This window comes from Xyrauchen texanus, chromosome 6 (assembly GCF_025860055.1).
Source record: "Xyrauchen texanus isolate HMW12.3.18 chromosome 6, RBS_HiC_50CHRs, whole genome shotgun sequence".
Taxonomy (NCBI): Eukaryota; Metazoa; Chordata; class Actinopteri; order Cypriniformes; family Catostomidae; genus Xyrauchen; species Xyrauchen texanus.
The window spans coordinates 43,553,973-43,574,308 of record NC_068281.1 but is presented as its reverse complement, the minus strand read 5'-3'; the positions used below and the strand labels follow the sequence as shown (position 1 = coordinate 43,574,308).

Genomic DNA, 20,336 nt, shown 5'->3' with positions numbered 1-20,336 from the left:
TTCTGTCTGAAAAGTAATTGCATTACTTATTACTTTCTAAAACCCTTATCAACCTTGACCAGATGAAAAATACAAGGATATACATGAAACTGTTCTTTTAATTCTTTCACATAAATCATTATTCATGAACTGTCCAAAGAATTCAGCATTTAATAAGAAAATGCACATTTTAACATTAGATGTTAAATTTTGATTTTAAATTCACTATTGATTTATATAGAATTGTTCTATAGTCTATTCAGTATTTACTGACAAATTTAAAGTAATCCCTTTACTTTTTTAAATGAAAAAGTAATTTACAGTAATGAATAACTACAAACATTACAACCAACACTGAACACAGACCAACACCATAATTTCTTCTTCAGATGTAATTTTATAATCTGACTATTTATATCTTATTGCACCTCTAAAATATCAGAACACAAAATCTGCTGTTTAAAAACATAAATCTATAAAATGGTCCTTTCTCAAATGCTGGCTATAAATGCAGTAGCTTGAAACAAGTCACAGACCAAAGCAATAAATCATAGTAAAAGAAGGAGCACTAATGGTTGGTTATGACTCTCTCATTGACATGCATTTGATTTTATTTGAAGCATCCTTAATGGTCACATCTGTAAGGCATTTTCATGATGGCTTTAAATTGAGTTGAGAATTTTGACTATGTGAGTAGAGCAAAGAACTGTGCATGCATTGCTTTGAGAGGTCACGTCAATTATTGTATGACTTATGATATTGTGTTTTGTGATGTGACTGTTAATTCCAGCTCTGAGACTGAGAATAAAATGGTGCCATCTGGCAATACACATGGGCTGTAATAATAGACACACAGAAACTGTTCGAAATATACATGAAGCAAAGTCATTGGTACACAGTTATGCAATCAAACACACAAAATACAAAACATCTCTGTATTGCAGCATGTTTTGAGCAGTGTGGGACAGTGTGCCATCCTTCTGCAGCATCCACGTGTAATGGTCATATCTTCCTTGGATGTCTGGCTGCAAACCCTGGCCAAGAACATTAATCACAGCAGTATTAGCTATTCACCTTAGATCCACAAACATGATGCTCGTCTATCCCATCTGCGACAAATTTTACATTTGTTCATTTGGGAGATGATTTTATCCAAAGTGACTTAAAAAAGAAGAAAACATACGTGAATAATCTTGAGACAGTGGTACAAAAAGTGCCACATTACAAAGTTTCACTAGCATCAGAATAGTAGACACCAACCAACATCATAATGCTGTGGCTGAAATGCTCCAGCTCCTGCACAAGGCTGTTCACCATCACGTCTTTCTTGCAGGCTTCTGATGAGTATACCTGTTCGTTCTGTGCATTTACAGGAGTGGCCACAGTAAAGACCTTTTCACCAGTAAACCGCAAGCTGTGCACACTTTATTTATTTGGGAATCTCTGCAGCAGCTGCTAGCATCGCTGGGGCTTTTTTTTTGTCATTGGCAAACATGCGCTTGAACATTCTCAGCTGCAGGTCTAGTTTTGGAATATCCTTGATCGACGAATGAGAAATGCCAGTTTCTGTTTAGATTTCTTGCAGAATTTTGTGAGTTTTCAGCACGTTCCCGGCTGCAGATCAAATCTTCAACGAGACCAATGTTAGCTGTCGTTTGGCCGGCTGCTCCCTTGCTTACATTCTGTTTCACTGCTGGCATTGATTTTCTTCAGCAGCCTGTACAGACTGGTTCTTCTTCACATCTTCTGTGGAAATTCTTGTAACAGCCATCGAGAGCTCCAATGCGTCGCTTGCCACAGGTCTTTAATGAGCGTGCAGCCATCTTTTGACATTTTATCCATAGCTTAAGCCTTATAATAATAATACAATTCTAATATTTTGAAAATGTACTGTTTAAAATGTACTGTAAACAAAATGTATGTATTGCTGGTAAGGGGGGTTGAATTATTATGATTCCAATTGTGAATCTGAGTAAACACAAAATACAGTTTTAAAATTATAAATGTTATTTATTGAAGCAAAAATGTTTCCAATACCAACTGGGCATGTGTGAAAACGTTTTTGCCCCCTTAGTTACTTAATCCCTAAATCTATGAAGCTGCATTCAAAACGGGGATAATTTGGACTAGACACACCCAGGCCTGATTACTGCCAGTCCCGTTCAATCAAATAAACACCTAAATTGTTTTTTTTTCAGCAGCATAAAGTTAGCTAAAATATTGCATCAAAAAAGGTCACTATTCATGACTCCACTATCAGCAAGACACTGACCAAAAACAGCATCCATGGAAGAATAGCGATGCGAAAACCACTGCTAACCCAGAAGAACATTAAGGCTTGTTGTACTTTTGCCAAAACACACCTTTTGGGAAAATGTACTGTGGATTGATGAGTCGAGAGTAAAACTGTTTGGAAGACGGGTTCCCTTTATATCTGGCATAAATTAAACCCAGAATTCCACAAAATAACATCATACCTAAGGTCAAGCATGGTAGTGGTATTGTGATGGTGTGGGGATGCTTTGCTGCTTCAGGGCAACTTGCAGTAATTGAGGGAAAAATGAATTCTGCTCTCTACCAGAGAATCTAAAAGGAGAATGTCCAGTCATCAGTATGTGAGTTGAAGCTCAAGCACAACTGGATACAGCAAGACAATAATCCAAAGCATAGGAGTAAGTCCACCTCTGAATGGATAAAAAGAAGCTAAAGTAAAGTTGTACAGTGGCCTTGTTCTGACTTGAACCCGATTGAGATGCTGTGGCAAGATCTTAAACGGGCAGTTCATGCTTGAAAATCCTCCAATGTGGCTGAACTAAAGCAATTCTGCAAAGAAGAGTGACCACCACAGAGTTGTGAAAGACTGATCTCCAGTTTTCGGAAGGGTTTGGTTGCAGTTGTTGCTACTAAAGGTGGCCCAACCAGATATTAAGTTTAAGGGGGCAATTCGTTTTTCATGGTGATATATGTGTTTGATAACTTTTTGCTTCAATTATTTTTAGATATATTTAAAAACTGTATTTTGTGTTTACTCAAGTCCACCTTTGTTTTATGTTATATCTTGTTGAAAGATCTAAAACAATTTAGTCTGAAAAAAATAAGAAAACAGTAAGGGGCATATATATGTACTTGGTGTTTAGAAAAAGTTTAGAATAATGTACAGATTTGCTCTTATGGAATGAAATTGTTACTTTTATTCACCAAAGTGGCATTCAACTGATCACAATTTATAGTCAGGACATTAATAATGTGAAAAATTACAATTTGAAAAAATTAAACTACTTCAAAGAGTTCTCATAAAAAAAATCCTCCATGTGCAGTAATGACAGCTTTGCAGATCCTTGGCATTCTAACTGTCAGTTTGTCCAGATACTCAGGTGACATTTCACCCCACACTTCCTGTAGCACTTGCCATAGATGCGGTTGTCTTATCGAGCACTTCTCACGCACCTTACAGTCTAGCTGATCCCAAAAAAGCTCAATGGGGTTAAGATCCATAACACTATTTTTCCAATTATCTGTTGTCCAATGTCTCTTTCTTTGTCCACTGAAACCTTTTCTTTTTGTTTTTCTGTTTCAAAAGTGGCTTTTTCTTTGTAATTCTTCCCATAAGGCCTTCACCCGAGTCTTCTCTTTACTGTTGTACACGAAGCAGGTGTTGAGCAGGTAGAATTCAATGAGACTGTCAGATGAGGGTAGGTGAGGCATCTATTTCTCAAACTAGAGACTCTGATGTACTTATACTCTTGTTTAGTTGTACATCTAGGCCTTCCACATCTCTTTCTAGCCTTGTTAGAGCCAGTTGTCCTTTGACTTCGAAGACTGTAGTGTACACATTTGTATGAAATCTCCAGATTTTTTGGCCTTCATTCCTCAAAACAATGATTGACTGACGAGTTTCTAGAGAAAGAGGTTTCTTTTTTGACTTAAATACATACCTGTCTATTGCATACTGTGGCAACTCAAAAACAAACACAAAGACAATGTTAAGCTTCATTTAACAAACAAAATAGCTTTCATCTGTGTTTGATATAATGGCAAGTGATTTTCTAGTACCAAATTAGCAATTTAGCATTATTACTCAAGGATAAGGTGTCGGAGTGATGGCTGCTGGAAATGGAGCCTGTCTAGGTTTGATCAAAAATAACTTTTTTTTTAAATAGTGATGGTGCTGTTTTTTTTTTACATCAGTAATGTCCTGACTATACTTTGTGATCAGTTAAAATCCATTTTGTGAATTAAAATACCAATTTCCTTCTGAAACAGCAAAATCTGTACAAACATTTGGCTGACAGACACACACACACACACACACACACACACACACACACACACACACACACACACACACACACAGTTGTTGCCATTTGGTAAATATGACCAAAGAAGGCCGTGAGAGAAAATCTGCATTGTTTATCTGTTTGATCTTTCAAACATAAATAAAATCTAACCTTTAATTGAAGTAAAATTGAAACAGGAAATATCTCATTATTAAATAAATATTTTTCTCCAAAATGTATTGGCTATAATTATTGGCACCCTTTTATTCAATACTTTTGCAACCACCCTTTGCCAAGATAACAGCTCTGAGTCTTCTCTTAATGAGGCTGAACTCTTGGCAAGGGATCCGAGATGAATTCTCCATACAGAATCTCTGCAGATCCTTAATATTCAGAGGTCGATCAGTGCTTGTAATGGCCACTCCAGTATCTTGACTTGATGTTGTTAAGCCATTTTGCCACAACTTTGGAGGTCTGCTTGGGGTCATTGTCCATATGGGCGACTCATTTGCGACCGAGCTTTAGATGTTGCTTTAGTATATCCACATGATTTTCCTTCCTCATGATGCCATCTATTTTCTGAAGTGCACCAGCCCCTCGTGTAACAAAGCATCCCCACAACACGATGCTGCCACCCCATGCTTCACGGTTAGGATAGTGTTCTTCAATAAAACAATGGCCAAACAATAACATTTTTGGTTCAAAATGTTTTGGACATTTTTCCAAGAAGTAAGATCTTTGTCCACATGTGCACTTGCAAACTGTTGTCTGGCTTTTTTATGGCAGTTTTGGAGCAGTGGCTTCTTTTTGCTGAGCAAGGTTAGGTCGATATATTACTAATTTTACTGTGGATATAGATTCTTGTCTACATGTTTCCTCCAGCATTTTCACAAGGTCCTTGCTGTAGTTGTGGGATTAATTTTCACTTTTCACACCAAACTACATTCATCTCTAAGAGACAGATTGCATTTTGTTCCTGAGTGGTATGACGGCTGCGTTGGACCATGGTGTTTATTACCATGGTGATTTTATCTGTCTGTAAACAATTTTTGTAAAAATTCTTAAAAAGTAGATGTCCTAAATGACTAATATTAAATCTGTGGAGTGGTTAATAAATTAGTTTTAATGAATTCAACCTAAGTGCAAGTAACTAAACGAACGAACAAATGTATTTTGGCCCACTCTTCTCTAAAGAACTGCTTTAGTTCAGCCACATTGGAGGGTTTTTGAGCATGAACTGCACATTTAAGGTCCTGCCTTAAAGGAATAGTTCACCCAAAAATTCTAATTTGCTGATAATTTACTCACCTTCAGGTCATACAAGATGTATATGACCTTCTTTCTTAATTAGAACAGGATTTAAGATTTTTAGGAAAGTTTCTGATGCTTTTACCTTCATCCAATGCAAGTGAATGGACACAAATATTTGACGGTCTAAAAAGCATATTTAGGCAGCATCAAAGTAATACACATGACTGCAGATTATTAAGTAATGTCATCTGAAGTTAATCGATACCTTTGTGTAAAAAAAAAAAAAAATGCTAATTAAAAAGTTTTTGATTTTAAATAGGCGCTTCCGCCAGTTCTCTGTTGCCTTTTGAATTGAACTCTCGTGTGATGTGGTAAACAGAGCGGAACTTCTGAATTCTTACAAGAATGCACCAACTTGATGAAGTCACATGACATGTGGCATTGAGTGTTTATAAGAAGCGATTTTGTTAAAGTTAATAACATTTTAATTAGCAATTAGATTTTCACACAAACGTATCGATTCTCTTCAAAAGACATTATTTGATCGACTGGAGTCATGTGGATGACTTTGATGCTGCCTAAACATGCTTTTTGGACCATAAAAAATTGCTGTCTTTTCACATGCATTGGATGAAGCTAAAACATCAGAAACTTTCCTAAAAATCTAAAATCCTTTTCTGATGAAGAAAGGTCATATACATCATGGATGGCCTGACGGCAAATGAATTACCAGCAAATTATCATTTTTGGGTGAACTATTCCTTTAAATTAGCATTTGTGCATGGAGCTACTTCCTTATGTGACTGATCAAAATCTGCCATTGCTGGTTCGTCCAAATGATGCATCCAAGCTAAATGTCATTTTATAACTAGTATCATGGCTTGGGCTGTTTATAATAAGTTATTGGAGAAACAAGGATGGATGGATGTGTGCATTTGTGTGTGTGTGTGTGTAGAGAGAGAGAGAGAGAGAGAGAGAGAGAGAGAGAGAGAGAGATTGACTGTGTATGATCAACTACGTTTTTTGTCACTGCCAAACAGAGATGCTGTAGTGTGCTAGTCAGCTTTTGGAAAATAAATGTAATATTTGTCAAATGCAAACTATTCTTCTGTGGAAAAATAGCCGTCAGCAGTGAGGGATTCATATGTGAAAAATCGAAGGAATTATTCAGGCTGACGGAGAAGGTTAATGAGTTAGAGAGATGCATCTGAAAGCTAGTGGAGGTCAGTGTGAAAGAGAAGCCAGTAGATTCTGTTTGGGTTGCAGGTAGTAAAACAAGCAACACACACAATTTGGTTCTGGCTGTAGAGCACCCTTTGGGGGATGTCTTGGCAGCATACTTGTAGGGTAAAACACCCCTCTCCCATTCTTGTTAGGATTCTCCCCACTCAGTGATGCACCCACTGAGAATCATGTGAAAGCACCCTAGTTATTGGTGACTATTTAAAGAAACGTGGAAATAGTGACTCCCGCCACTAGTGTTTAATGCATATTGGGTGTCAGAGTGTCTGACATCAGATCAAATTAAATTTTTTTAGTGATCTCTGTCGCCAGTCGGAAATCACTAAAGATAATGTTAAAGAGGTGTGGAACTTGCAAAAACCCCTTCCCTGCTCATCATGGTGACGATGTTTATAGTAGATTTGTGTCACCGAACAGCTGTATGTCTGAGTGATGCATGTAGAATAGCATAGGATTTATAAACAGTTGGAGGAGCTTTTTGGGATAGACCTGACCCCTCCATCCCTCCAGGTATGGTACTATATATAACAGTGATAGTATGACTAACTGGGGCCCAGGTCAGGAAGCTGACAAACTGGCTAATCCGAACATCTACTAGATATCATGAGACATCACACAGGTTACATAAACTACAACACAAAGAATATTATTCAACTATATACACTGATCAGCCACAACATTAAAACAACCTGCCTAATATTGTGTAGGTCCCCCTTGTGTCTCCAAAACAGCGCTAACCTGCATCTCAAAATAGCATTCTGAGATGATATTCTTCTCCCCACAATTGTTCAGAGTGGTTATCTGAGTTACCGTATACTTTGTCAGTTTGAACCAGTCAACAGAGAATGGCCAGACCTCTCTCATCAAAAAGGCAATTCTGTCCAGAGAACTCCCCCTATTTGTTCTTATTTTTATTAAACTTTCAAACAAAGTCTAGTATCAAAATCAAGATCTAGTAAACTGAATCTGTGCTACATAATATACCAAAGTGTTGACAGTGAAATTAACTTTGGTCACAATGACAATTTTGGACAGCCCTTTTTTAAATGAAACTTTAGATTACTTGACTGGGTGAAACTATTCCCACATGAAGTGCATTTGTATGGCTTCTCTCCAGTATGAACTCTCACGTGTGCTTTCAGGATTGATGATGAAACAAAACTCTTTCCACAAAAAGAACAAACATAAGTCTTCTCATTAGTATGAGTTGTCATATGTCCCTTTAGATGTGTTGGCCGCGTAAATTTCTTGCCACACTGATTACAGTTAAATGGCTTTAATCCAGAATGAAAGCGCAGATGAAGTTTGAGATTGCATGCTTGAGTGAAACTCTTTCCACACTGAAGACATGTAAAAGGCTTTTCTCCTGTGTGAATTCTGATGTGACGCTGAAGACTTCCTTTATGTGCAAAACTCTTTCCACATTGAGGGCATGTAAAAGGCTTCTCTCCAGTGTGGATTTTCATGTGAACATCAAGTGGTCCTTTCTGTGTGAAACTCTTTCCACACTGAGAGCAGGTGAAAGGCTTCTCTCCAGTGTGAATTCTCACATGACGCTTAAGACTTCCTTTATGTGCAAAACTCTTTCCACATTGAGAGCATGTAAAAGGCTTCTCTCCAGTGTGAATTTTCATGTGAACATCAAGTGGTCCTTTCTGTGTGAAACTCTTTCCACACCGAGAGCAGGTGAAAGGCTTTTCTCCAGTGTGAATTCTCATGTGACACCTGAGATTTACTTTATGTGCAAAAATCTTTCCACATTGAAGGCAGGTGAAAGTTTTCTCACCAGTGTGAAGTCTTAAGTGAGTTTTAAGGTTTCCCTTTAGTGTGAAACTCTTTCCACATTGAGAGCAGGTAAAATAATTTTTGATTATTGTTCTTCGAGTTCTTTTCTGAGAGCAATTATTCTCAGTCTTTGAGCCACTAAAATCTTCACCAGTCATATTATCGTATTTATGATCATGATGTTTCTCCTCCACGTCATTCAGTCCTTGACTTTCTTCTTTCACTTTTATCAAATCTAAAATGAACATAGAAAATGTGATCTTTATATGCTGAAACATGTAGATTCTGGTATTATTGTTTGTTTAACTGTACTTTACAGATTATGTGATTTTCTAACTACAGCCACCAGATCTAGTGAACTGTCTGAAGCTTTGATACATTTTTCCCCACATGATTTTGTGAGAATGTAGTGGGTGGACCTCTGACTCTCTAGGGGTGTCTGGGGGCATGCTCCCCTGTAAGAAAATGTTGTACATAATAAAATTTAAATGCATCAATCTGGTGCACTTTGAGAGCAAAATTAATAGGCTTGATCTATAAAGAACTTTGTGCTCTTGTAAACAATTTTGTGCTCTAGTAGTAATTGAATCAAACACATTGGTTGTATAGATATAAATGATGATGACATGACAAAAAGTCACACCCACTGTAAGGCGGATGCCAGTGAGTCTGGGCTACTCCTCGAGAAAGCAAAAGGCTCTCATGAGAATTAACATCTGAACTCTCTAACAGCAACATCCGAGATGCAATAAACTGTGCTGCTAACACCTCCCTTCTAAAGTCTCTTCATCTCACTCCTCCTCCTCACTTAAAGCTCACTAAAAACCTATGCAATGTGAAGTGTATACAAAAAAGTAACTATAACATGTTTGGTATCATTTAAAGTGTCTCAGTGTGCCTGGTAAACTGGTCTCATCCTCCCAGCCATAATGAAAAGCAAAAAGAAGTAATACAATATGAGAACTGTGGTGTGCCCCTTAAAGGTGTGCCCTCTCCCAGATCCTCCATACCTCCTGTATGTAAATCTACAGGAACCCCCTCAACAGGGGACCAGAATCTAATTATAATGACAGACACCACTTGGTAAGCATATTGAATTATCTGGGTATTTAAGGAAATGCGACACATTGCTCAGGGTTCTCTGTAGTCAGAGGAGCCCACACAGTTTACTGTGTGTAATTTATATCAGGTGATAGCAATTCGAATTTCTTATGTTTTGATAAAATGTCTAACTTTGACTTATCACTGTCTAATTGGAATTGATGAATTGATTATGTTACCTGGTCAATAAATTGTCAACATTTTATTTTATTCTGACTGACTCTGACATTGTGTTTCCCAAACAAATTAAACGATTCGTATGTTACCGCAAGTCTGCGTCAGATTAGTGACGACTAATATTTGGCATCAATTCAAGTGTACTTGGTTTGCAAAGACAAAAAGGGAATTTCCGTTTAGAACAGCAAACGCTGCTTGACCAATCTAAATTCGGGTGTGTCTTACCTCTGTTTTAATTTGATGTTTCTCCAGATAAGTGTACGTGGGAAACCACGCATGGCCAATCCAAAGCTATTACAAGAGAAGTTATGTTGGTCAACTTACATCTGTAATAGTGGCCATGACCTCTACTGAAGAAAACGTTAAGTTACATTCAAGTGTGTGCAATTCCATGGGGCTATACTGAAGTATCTTTGATTGTGTATACGTGAACGTGACCGATCTCAGGTATATAGCAATTACCTCTGTTTGATGATCCAATACTGGCCGCTTGTGATCGTGAGACCCGCGGTGTAGAGAAAAACACGCGAGGACCTCAAAGCGACATAGTTTCTTAATCTAAATGGGTAAAATATAATTAAAGGAGTTAAAAGAATAATCAAACGTTCGCTCACTTTTAATGATGCTCAGATATCATTAAAAACCTTTTTCATTTATGGAGTCAGATGAAATAACGAGATAATACATAAGAGAAAATGTATTTCATTTAATATTGTTGTGTTGCGTAACAAGAAAGACAGTAACGCGCAGAGACCTTCATTGGAAGGTCTCCAACCGTATTATTGGAGACCGTCATTGGACCGATAAACGGGCTTACAAAGTGTGCTTGTCCTCCAGTAAAGTAAAAAGAAAAAAATTCTTAGAAAAAAGAACATTTAAGTTACATGCTCAAGTAACATGATAAAGTTTATATATTTTTCTAAGGGGGCTTTCACACTGGGCACGTTTTGCTGCGGTCCGACTCCGATTGTGTTTGTTCTCGTTGCCCCCTGCAGCATTGGTCTGGTTTCACTCTCACTTGATTCTATCGAACCCCGGTCCATTTACGTACATCTTACATCACCACAAACACGCATGGTGAACACAACGCGACTCATAATACTTTTTGTTTTTTGTTATTTTGGTGCCATTATGCACAGTTGAGTGAACGACAACTGCGTATATGTGCGCTTCATGGCATAACTCATCAGATGTCAAGGAGAAGGTGGCTTGCTGCTACTCGCAAACTACGTTTTTTGAGGAGACAGCTGATTGCAAGGAATTCATCTGCACCTTTGTTTACACTGCATGCTTACGCTCGTGTCTAAGGTGAAGTTATCGCCATAGTAATCTCCTATTATACCCTATATTTATAACCTATAATAATATTTATATATAGTATTTATAAAGTGTATAAACAGACAGACAGACAGTATTTATTGTGTTGATTGTACTTGTATGTCATTGTGGTGTCATGACTTTTTTGGGACTTTCAGGAATGTGTGGATCCTCGTGTGTTGTTGAAACCAATGATGTGCAGGTTACTTTACTTCTGAAAGAGTGTGCACGTTTGCTTTCACATTCACTTGAGTCATGCTACAGTTCCTTTGCAACCAAACTCAGTCCACCTCCTACAGGTAGTCTCGGATTCGGTACCGCGGTGAACACCCTGGTCTGCATGACAGCTTTCACATTACCAGTTTTTTATGCAAACCGTTTCAAACTAATCTGCCAGTGTGAAAGCACCCGAAAATTATGAACGATGCCCAACCTAATAAGTGTACCTATGCAAACAACTCAGTTCTCTGCAACATAAATGTAAACTACACTGGGGAGGAGGCTATTGTCATATAATTATTTTATGTTACGTATGGTAGTCAAATAAAGAAAAGCCTCCATCACCATCATTTACAGCAGGGTACTCCTAGCTCTATGGAATGAGATCTACTTTTTCCATCAAGTTATTGCAAGACCTCCCATGTACAATAAAGGCTTTACATTAACACAATACCAACATTTCAGAACTAATAATAACACAAAGTAATACAGTACTTTGCAAAAGTTTTAGGCACTTGGGAAAAATGTTGCATAGTATGTCTTCAAAAATAAATGGCATAAATAATTTTCATTCATCACTTAATGTCATACAAAGTCCAGTAAACATTAAAAAGCTAAATCAACATTGGGTGTGACCACCTTTGCCTTTAAAACAGCACCAAATCTCCTAGGTCACATGGACAAAGTCTTTCTTGGTTGTTGGCAGATAGGATGTTCCAAGCCTCTTGGAGAACTCGACACAGTTTTTCTGTCTATTTATGGTGTCTCAACTGCTTCTGACTTTTTATGTAAACCAGACTAACACAATGTTAAGTGGGGGGCTTTGTGGGATCCATGACATCTGTTGCAGGGCTACATGTTCTTCTATTCTTCTATTTGCAAAAGTAATGTTTGGGAGTCTAACGTTTATATTTCCAATTGACACACTAAAGCTGAAGATATAAATAACCATCTTAAGACAAATGCTTTTGTGAAACATCTTATGTGCCCAAGACATTTGCACAGTACTGTATGTTAATTATGGAAGAATGGTTTCAAGTTCTTAATTATTCAAACCTAGTAAACATTCAGTAAAAAAAAAAATAACAATAAAAAACAGCAATGAATAGAAATAGATTCAAAATACTACAACACAAAATACAAATTAAGAAAATTCAGTGCTTTTTTCACCACTTTAAAAGTGTTTAACATCAGTAGGCCATCAAGTATTCAATGAAACATTTAGAATGAAATGCAACATAAAACTACTACTGGTCTTCACTATATGATTAGAAAACATTACTCTTTAAAGCTACAAAAGTTACTCAGTCAAGAGCAGTGGGTGTTTTCTCATTTCTTTTTTTTTTTATGGTGGTTTGATTATTATAATGACAAGCTAGACAGGAGTAGGTCAAATAGTTTACATGGGACTTGACCTTCAAGTCTGACATTTTAATACAAATCAGCTTTTTACATTTCACTTTATACACAACTCAATGCGTTTATATGAATACCTCACCAGGACAGTTATTTTGGCATAATTTTGAAATGTATTTGAACATTCAAGCATGGGTTAGCGCAAGCATTTTTGGAACATGCGCATGTTCAGCACACACACAATGCCACCTGTCAATCAAACAGGGCACAGCAGTTAGTAGATTGCTTGGAAATTATAAAAATATGTGCTCTTTGATTACTTACAACAGCAGAACTGGGAGTAAGAGATGCTTTGCCGAAGCAACGGCACAAAACAGAAATAATCTTTTTACATTTTCGGTTCACTACAGGCCACCACAGTCTAGGTAATTAATGGAAACACTGTTTGATAACTTAGGGCATTTTTAGACCTGTTACTCATTTGATTTGTTCCAAAATAGGGGATAATATAGTTAGTGTTGCATTTTCTTCATGCAAAGTCAAATGTGAGCAAGCTGTCACAATGTTTGTGGGCTGTTCTGGGATTTATCTCATCCATTGATATACCAGTTAAAATGACATGTGTAAAAAATGGTCAACTATACACATTTTAGAGTACAGTTTGTGTTTATGTTACACAAAGTTCTGTCGCATTGTACAGTATGCATGTTCCTTACAAAAGTAGCACTGCAAATAAACATTATCAGTCAGTCTGAAGGATAGGAGTTGTAAAATTCCATTCATGGTTAATTTTATCTGTCATTATTTTAAAAGTTCTAGTCAAAGAGCTCTCTCGCTCTCACACACAGAAAGAGTCAAGTGTTAATAGTTTTTATCAGTCAAAAAGTTGCAAACACTGTCCTACTTGTGTTTGTTCTGTCACTATCCAAAAGAGGGAAGCGATCATACTAAAAATTACCTCAGGAAGTATAAACAACTCTTATTTCAAATGCGCAATTATATTTAATGTAATCGCTAAAAGGCTATATCCATGTTTTGATTATCGGTTATAGTGGGATGCTGACTTATAGATGTCTTCTCCAGTGATCCAGTGGTTTTTATAGGAATATTGTTAGATTCATTGGTCTGTTGGGTCAGACTGCATTCTCACTAGAGGTCGACCTCTATTGGTTTTGCCGACTAATTGGCACCGATAACAGATTTTTGGAACTATCGGTTATTGATATGCACGTTGTCATATCATTATAAAGTAATTCATTTGTTGACTAGATGCTGCATTAGTAGAAAACAGTACGTTTGCTGACAAGACTGAGTGGACACTAACATTAACAATGTGACAAAAAAAAAAACATGCAAGTCCTACCAAAATGTTTAAATGTCATAATTGTACAATCCATTACAATCTACACTCACCTAAAGGATTATTAGGAACACCTGTTCAATTTCTCATTAATGCAATTATCCAATCAACCAATCACATGGCAGTTGCTTCAATGCATTTAGGGGTGTGGTCCTGGTCAAGACAATCTCCTGAACTCCAAACTGAATGTCAGAATGGGAAAGAAAGGTGATTTAAGCAATTTTGAGCGTGGCATGGTTGCTGGTGCCAGACGTGCCGGTCTTGAGTATTTCACAATCTGCTCAGTTACTGGGATTTTCACGCACAACCATTTCTAGGGTTTACAAAGAATGGTGTGAAAAGGGAAAAACATCCAGTATGCGGCAGTCCTGTGGGCGAAAATGCCTTGTTGATGCTAGAGGTCAGAGGAGAATGGGCCGACTGATTCAAGCTGATAGAAGAGCAACTTTGCCTGAAATAACCACTCGTTACAACCGAGGTATGCAGCAAAGCATTTGTGAAGCCACAACACGCACAACCTTGAGGCGGATGGGCTACAACAACAGAAGACCCCAACGGGTACCACTCATCTCCACTACAAATAGGAAAAAGAGGCTACAATTTGCAAGAGCTCACCAAAATTGGACAGTTGAAGACTGGAAAAATGTTGCCTGGTCTGATGAGTCTCAATTTCTGTTGAGACATTCAGATGGTAGAGTCAGAATTTGGCGTAAACAGAATGAGAACATGGATCCATCATGCCTTGTTACCACTGTGCAGGCTGATGCTGGTGGTGTAATGGTGTGGGGGATGTTTTCTTGGCACACTTTAGGCCCCTTAGTGCCAATTGGGCATCGTTTATATGCCACGGCCAACCTGAGCATTGTTTCTGACCATGTCCATCCCTTTATGGCCACCATGTACCATCCTCTGATGGCTACTTCCAGCAGGATAATGCACCATGTCACAAAGCTCGAATCATTTCAAATTGGTTTCTTGAACATGACAATGAGTTCACTGTACTAAAATGGCCCCCACAGTCACCAGATCTCAACCCAATAGAGCATCTTTGGGATGTGGTGGAACGGGAGCTTCGTGCCCTGGATGTGCATCCCACAAATCTCCATCAACTGCAAGATGCTATCCTATCAATATGGGCCAACATTTCTAAAGAATGCTTTCAGCACCTTGTTGAATCAATGCCACGTAGAATAAGGCAGTTCTGAAGGCGAAAGGGGGTCAAACACAGTATTAGTATGGTGTTCCTAATAATCCTTTAGGTGAGTGTATTTGCACTAGTTTATATCCAGCTGGTCACGTTTATGCACTTGTTAGCCAGCTAAGTTGCATATTTAAAGCTAGTGATGTGAGAAGGCAAATTAATATCTTCATGCAGCTGAGAGAAACATATAAACAAATCAGAAATCAGCTTTTGATTAAAAAGCAGCCTCACTGTAATGCGATGACTTAAGATCAATCACATTCTTGTTCTTTTTAATTAGACACATCATCTAAAATGCGCTCCTGCACGAGATGCATAAATGAGAGGAACAAACAAAAATGTGACCGAGAGGAAGAGCGGTAAGGCTTGTCACCTGGGTTGTGATTACCTGTCACTCATTATATTGATGGATGAGGGAGACCTGATAAGGCACGCCAAAGCATTAGTGTGGGAGAGAGAGACAGCAGAGAGAGTTGTGTTCTGACTAACAAAGACTTGTGTGTATATTGGGTAAGTGTTTTGCAAAGTTTGCTGCTTCAATATCTGTAGATCATTTTTTAACATGTTTCTATGGTATACTGGAAACCAATGATAAGCATTTCATGAGTTTTTAAGGCTTTTATTGGCAAAAACATTCAATATATGCAAAGAGACAATATTTACAGTGTTGACCCTTGTTCTTCTTAACTGTGCAATTCACTCTGGCATGCTGGATATCAGCTTCTGGGCCAAATCCAGACTGATAGCGATCCATTCTTGAGTTATTAGTGCTCGGAATTGATCACAATTTGTGGGCTTCTGCTTTTCCTCTCTTGCCTTTTAAGGATTGAACACAGGTTCTCTATGGAATTAAGATCCGGGGAGTTGCCTGGCCACAGATCCAAAATTCCAATGTAATGATCTCCAAGCCACATCATTATCACTCTTGCCTTGTGACATGGTACTCCATCACCATGCTCTTGCAGGACGTTTTGATACCATTCTTTATTCATGGCAGTGTTTTTCGGCAGAATTGTGAGAGAACCCACTCCCTTGGATGAAAAGCAACCCCACACATAGATGGTCTCAGGATGCTTCACTGTTGGCACGACACAGGACTCATGGTAGCGTTCGCCTTTTCTTCTCCAGACTATCGATTTTCCAGATGTCCCAAATAATCGGAATAGTCGTAGTTCATCAGAGAAAATAACTTTTCACCCGTCTTCTGCTGTCCAATCCTTGTACTTCCTTCAGAATTTCAGTTTGTCCTTGATGTTTTTCTTGGAGAGAAGAGGCTTCTTTGCTGCACTTCTTGACACCAGGCCACTGTCCAAAAGTCTTCGCCTCATTGTGCGTGCAGATGCACTCACACCAACCAGTTGCCAATATTGAGCAAGCTCTGCACTGGTGGCGACACGATTCCATAGTGGACTCCTCAGGAGGAGACAGTCCTGGCGCTTGCTGGACAATCTGGGACGTCCTGAAGCCTTCTTCACTGCAGTTGAATCTCTCTCCTTGAAGTTCTTGGTGATCTGGTAAATGGTTCTTTCAGGTGCAATATTCTTAGCAGCAATTTCCTTGAATGTGAGGCCATTTTGATGCATAGCGATGATGTCTTTCTTTAGAGGTAACCATTGCAAACAAGAACACAATGATTGGAAGCACTTCTTTCCTCTTTTTATAGCAATCAGTCTGCTCTTATAATCCAATCAGAATGATAGAGTGATTTCACCTGACTAGTACTCGTTCACACTTTCCCAGGTGCTGCTGATATGATTAGTGAAATGATGTTAGCTTGTCATTTTGTGCCAGGGTCAAAAAACAGTGAAATTTGGGGTTTTTATGAGAGTAAAATGTTTTGCCAAATTAAGCTTTTTGCAATTATTTAAAATGTATCTGATCACTCTGCACAATAATCTTGAAACAATGTGAATCAACACCACAACAACTGAAGCAGAAAACTTTGCAAAAAAAAATGTCACTGCCAATACTTTTGGCCACAGCTGTAGTAGGAATCAGTGCAAGTGTGACATGATATGAAATGTATATTGAAGCGTTACCCCAACCATTTTACTTTTGACTTAGCATTTTTGAATATGGACAGACTAAAACTTAATTTATTTTATGCACATTAGTTGAAAATGAAATTCTCTTTTTTAACAGCCAGGATAGGAATTTTCTATGCTATAATATAACTGTGCTGAATGGTTTATATATTTATTGCATCCTCTTGTGGACCAAGGAATCAACGTCACTTTAAAAATCAGCTGATTTTAAAATGGGAATATATATTTCATTCTATTCATATTTATTTCATTTAAAAAAGTACAATACCACCCCTGGAGTCACAAGTTCGAATCCAGGGCATGCTGAGTGACTCCAGTTAGGCTTCCTTAGCAACCAATTGGCCCGGTTGCTAAGGTGGGTAGAGTCACGTTGGGTTAACCTGAAAATATATATATATTTTTTTTAAATGTCTGCAAATCAGTAGCAAAATTGTTACTATGTGGTTCCTGTGGAAATGCAGTTGTATTGCAAAATCATGGACATTTGTAATTTGATAGTGACTCCAATCAATGAACTAGTACATGTTGCAATGAAGCTTGGTAACTTCATCTATAAGAACTATGCATGGATGCTTGCTTTGGTTTTGCCACCCCTCATAGTCTGCGTGCCATCCCATAAAAAACTAATTCTAGATCCACCTCTTATTGCCTTGTTCAAATGTGTCTAAAACAACCGAATTAAGGGAGGAAATGCACCAGGTTCTGAAACAAATCCTCAAACAAGCCAGCTGTAAAAATGTCCCTCAACTGCCTTTATGAAGAATCAAGAATGAACACCAACCTGTTTGTTCTTCAGTATCTTCATGTTTCTTTCTGGATGACTCAATACTGATGTCTTCACTCTCCTCTTTTAACTCTTCTTTAACAGACTTCATTTTTGCAATAGTATGTCAGAAGAGTTCAGCTTGGGAGTTGCTCCAGGGTTCCTGCAGCGTTTTAAAATCAAATGTAAGACTTTTTAACATCTTACCTGAACAAATAAAATGAATTCTGTATCTCTATACCAAAACGGACCCATGCAATCTCAAAATATATTATCTATCACAGAATCTTACTTAAATAGGCAGGGGCACACTTTCAGCATGGCCTTAACATTGTTTATCAGTAAAACAGGGTAGGATATATGCAAGTTTTAAATACTCAAGAGATGTTTTCCACACACACACACACACACACACACACACACACACACATATATATATATATATATATATATATATATATCACATTAAAATTGGTTTATGGATGTATTATATAAATAAATACAAATTAGAGGTCGACCAATATTGGATTTTGCCTATATAAATGTTCTTAGTCTTTCATTCTTGTGAATGGGAGGGCCAGACAGAGGCCACATTTAATTGAATTCCAGATGCAGTTTATTTTGCAACCAAATAACCAGGGGGAAACAAATAACTTAACTTTAAAAGGCTAAAATACATGATGACTTATTTAGAAATGTTTGTGCTTCACTGCTTCCAGCTACTCATTTAAACAGATAATGGAAATAAAATGAGCACTCCAACAATAATCTACAGTTTTTAAGTAGATATTGTTATTTTTCCATCAGAACACTATAACATTTTCAACAACTGATCGCTTGTCACAAATTTCCAACATGGTCTAATGATTGTGAACTGCTCTGCAACAGCTGGAAACACTCACGAGTCCCTGCGTGCTTGGAGAAAATACAGCAGAGTGAAACAGTGATGTTTCACTCTGAAGGACACAGCACATACATCTATTTAATTAAATTGTATTCTTTTGAAGTTTGATAATCACATTAGGTCATATCACAATTCCTGTCTTTCTGCCCGCAAATTTAAGACCTCTTTAAATGATAATGAAGACATTTGTTGTATAATTTAAGATATTTAAGACTTTTTATGACCTTACATTTTGGAGAACTGAATTTAAGGCTTGATTTGAAGGATTGCAGGAACCCTGCTGTTCCTCTTTATATACCACATTTTCTTTCTTCAATTGTAGGATGATCTGCCTAGAGAAAAAAAAAAAGACTTTATTTTTACAATATTCCATTGTTGTAGGAATGACATAACCATATTTACCATGTATAACAAAAGCTAGCCTTTAACCATCTTTATGGCATATAAAATACCCTCAAAAATTACACTGATTAAAAGGGGGATTCAACTTCATTATAAAAATTTTCACACATGCGTTTTAAATTACATATTTAGTAATGATAATTTGCAACAAAAAGACTTTTAAACAAACAACACAAAATGTACATATTTAAGATTAGAATAAAATCATGTCCCAGAATTTTCCATTAAAAATAGTCCAGTCACAAATAGCTAATTAAAAGTGGAAACCTGAATGCAGGCAGGCGTTAAATGGGTTGAAGAAGATGAAATGATGATGAATATAAATAACAGATCCTTTTATAATCAATTTAAACCTCAAGAATTACATACACAAAAAACTCCCAATACAATCTATAAAGTCAATTTAACAGACTGTTTCAAAATCCTGCATTAAATAAACATGAAATAAACATTTCCATTATACAGCACAATTACTCACAAGAGAAACAGAGATTAAACAACACAAAAAACGTCCTCAAACCAGTATTAACAGATTTAAATATCAACTTATATAAGTGTTGAACAAAATAACTTTTCTCAATCAAGACTTTAAATGATTTGACAAAATCAGCATGAACATCCAACAATACTTGCTTGTGCATCTTCTTCACTCTTCTTCTATCACACATTTCTACACAACTCTGTGAAATACTCACTGGTTATCGCCCTCTGGAGGTAGGATGAGTATTACACCCATGAGAAACATCAGTCTTCTTCAATGTTTTTATTATTGTTTTCCCCAGTAGACCTTTTTCACACTCTGAATTTTAGAACACAACATCTTTTTTGCAAGGTATCACAGCTTCCGGACAAAACAACCAGAAGTTTTTACACATTCACAGAGGACAGTAATAAGAGAAAGAAGTGGATTCATGCGATTCAACGTATACAGGTTCTGAAGTTTAATGTTCTCAGAGG

The 20,336-nt window shown here is 37.3% G+C and overlaps 1 protein-coding gene across 1 annotated transcript in view; it reads right to left on the bottom strand.

The window, feature by feature from the left end:
• Window positions 1-19,309, bottom strand: part of LOC127645734 (uncharacterized) — a 67,947-nt gene extending 48,638 nt beyond the window's left edge. The window contains exons 1-3 of the mRNA XM_052129396.1: window positions 19,207-19,309; window positions 18,092-18,236; window positions 7,767-8,769 (exon numbers count right to left, since the gene is read on the bottom strand). Of these exons, the coding sequence (XP_051985356.1) occupies window positions 7,767-8,769; window positions 18,092-18,185 (1,097 nt within the window). The 5' untranslated portion in view covers window positions 18,186-18,236; window positions 19,207-19,309. The remainder of the gene's footprint in view (window positions 1-7,766; window positions 8,770-18,091; window positions 18,237-19,206) is intronic.
• Between the last annotated feature and the right edge of the window lie 1,027 nt (window positions 19,310-20,336).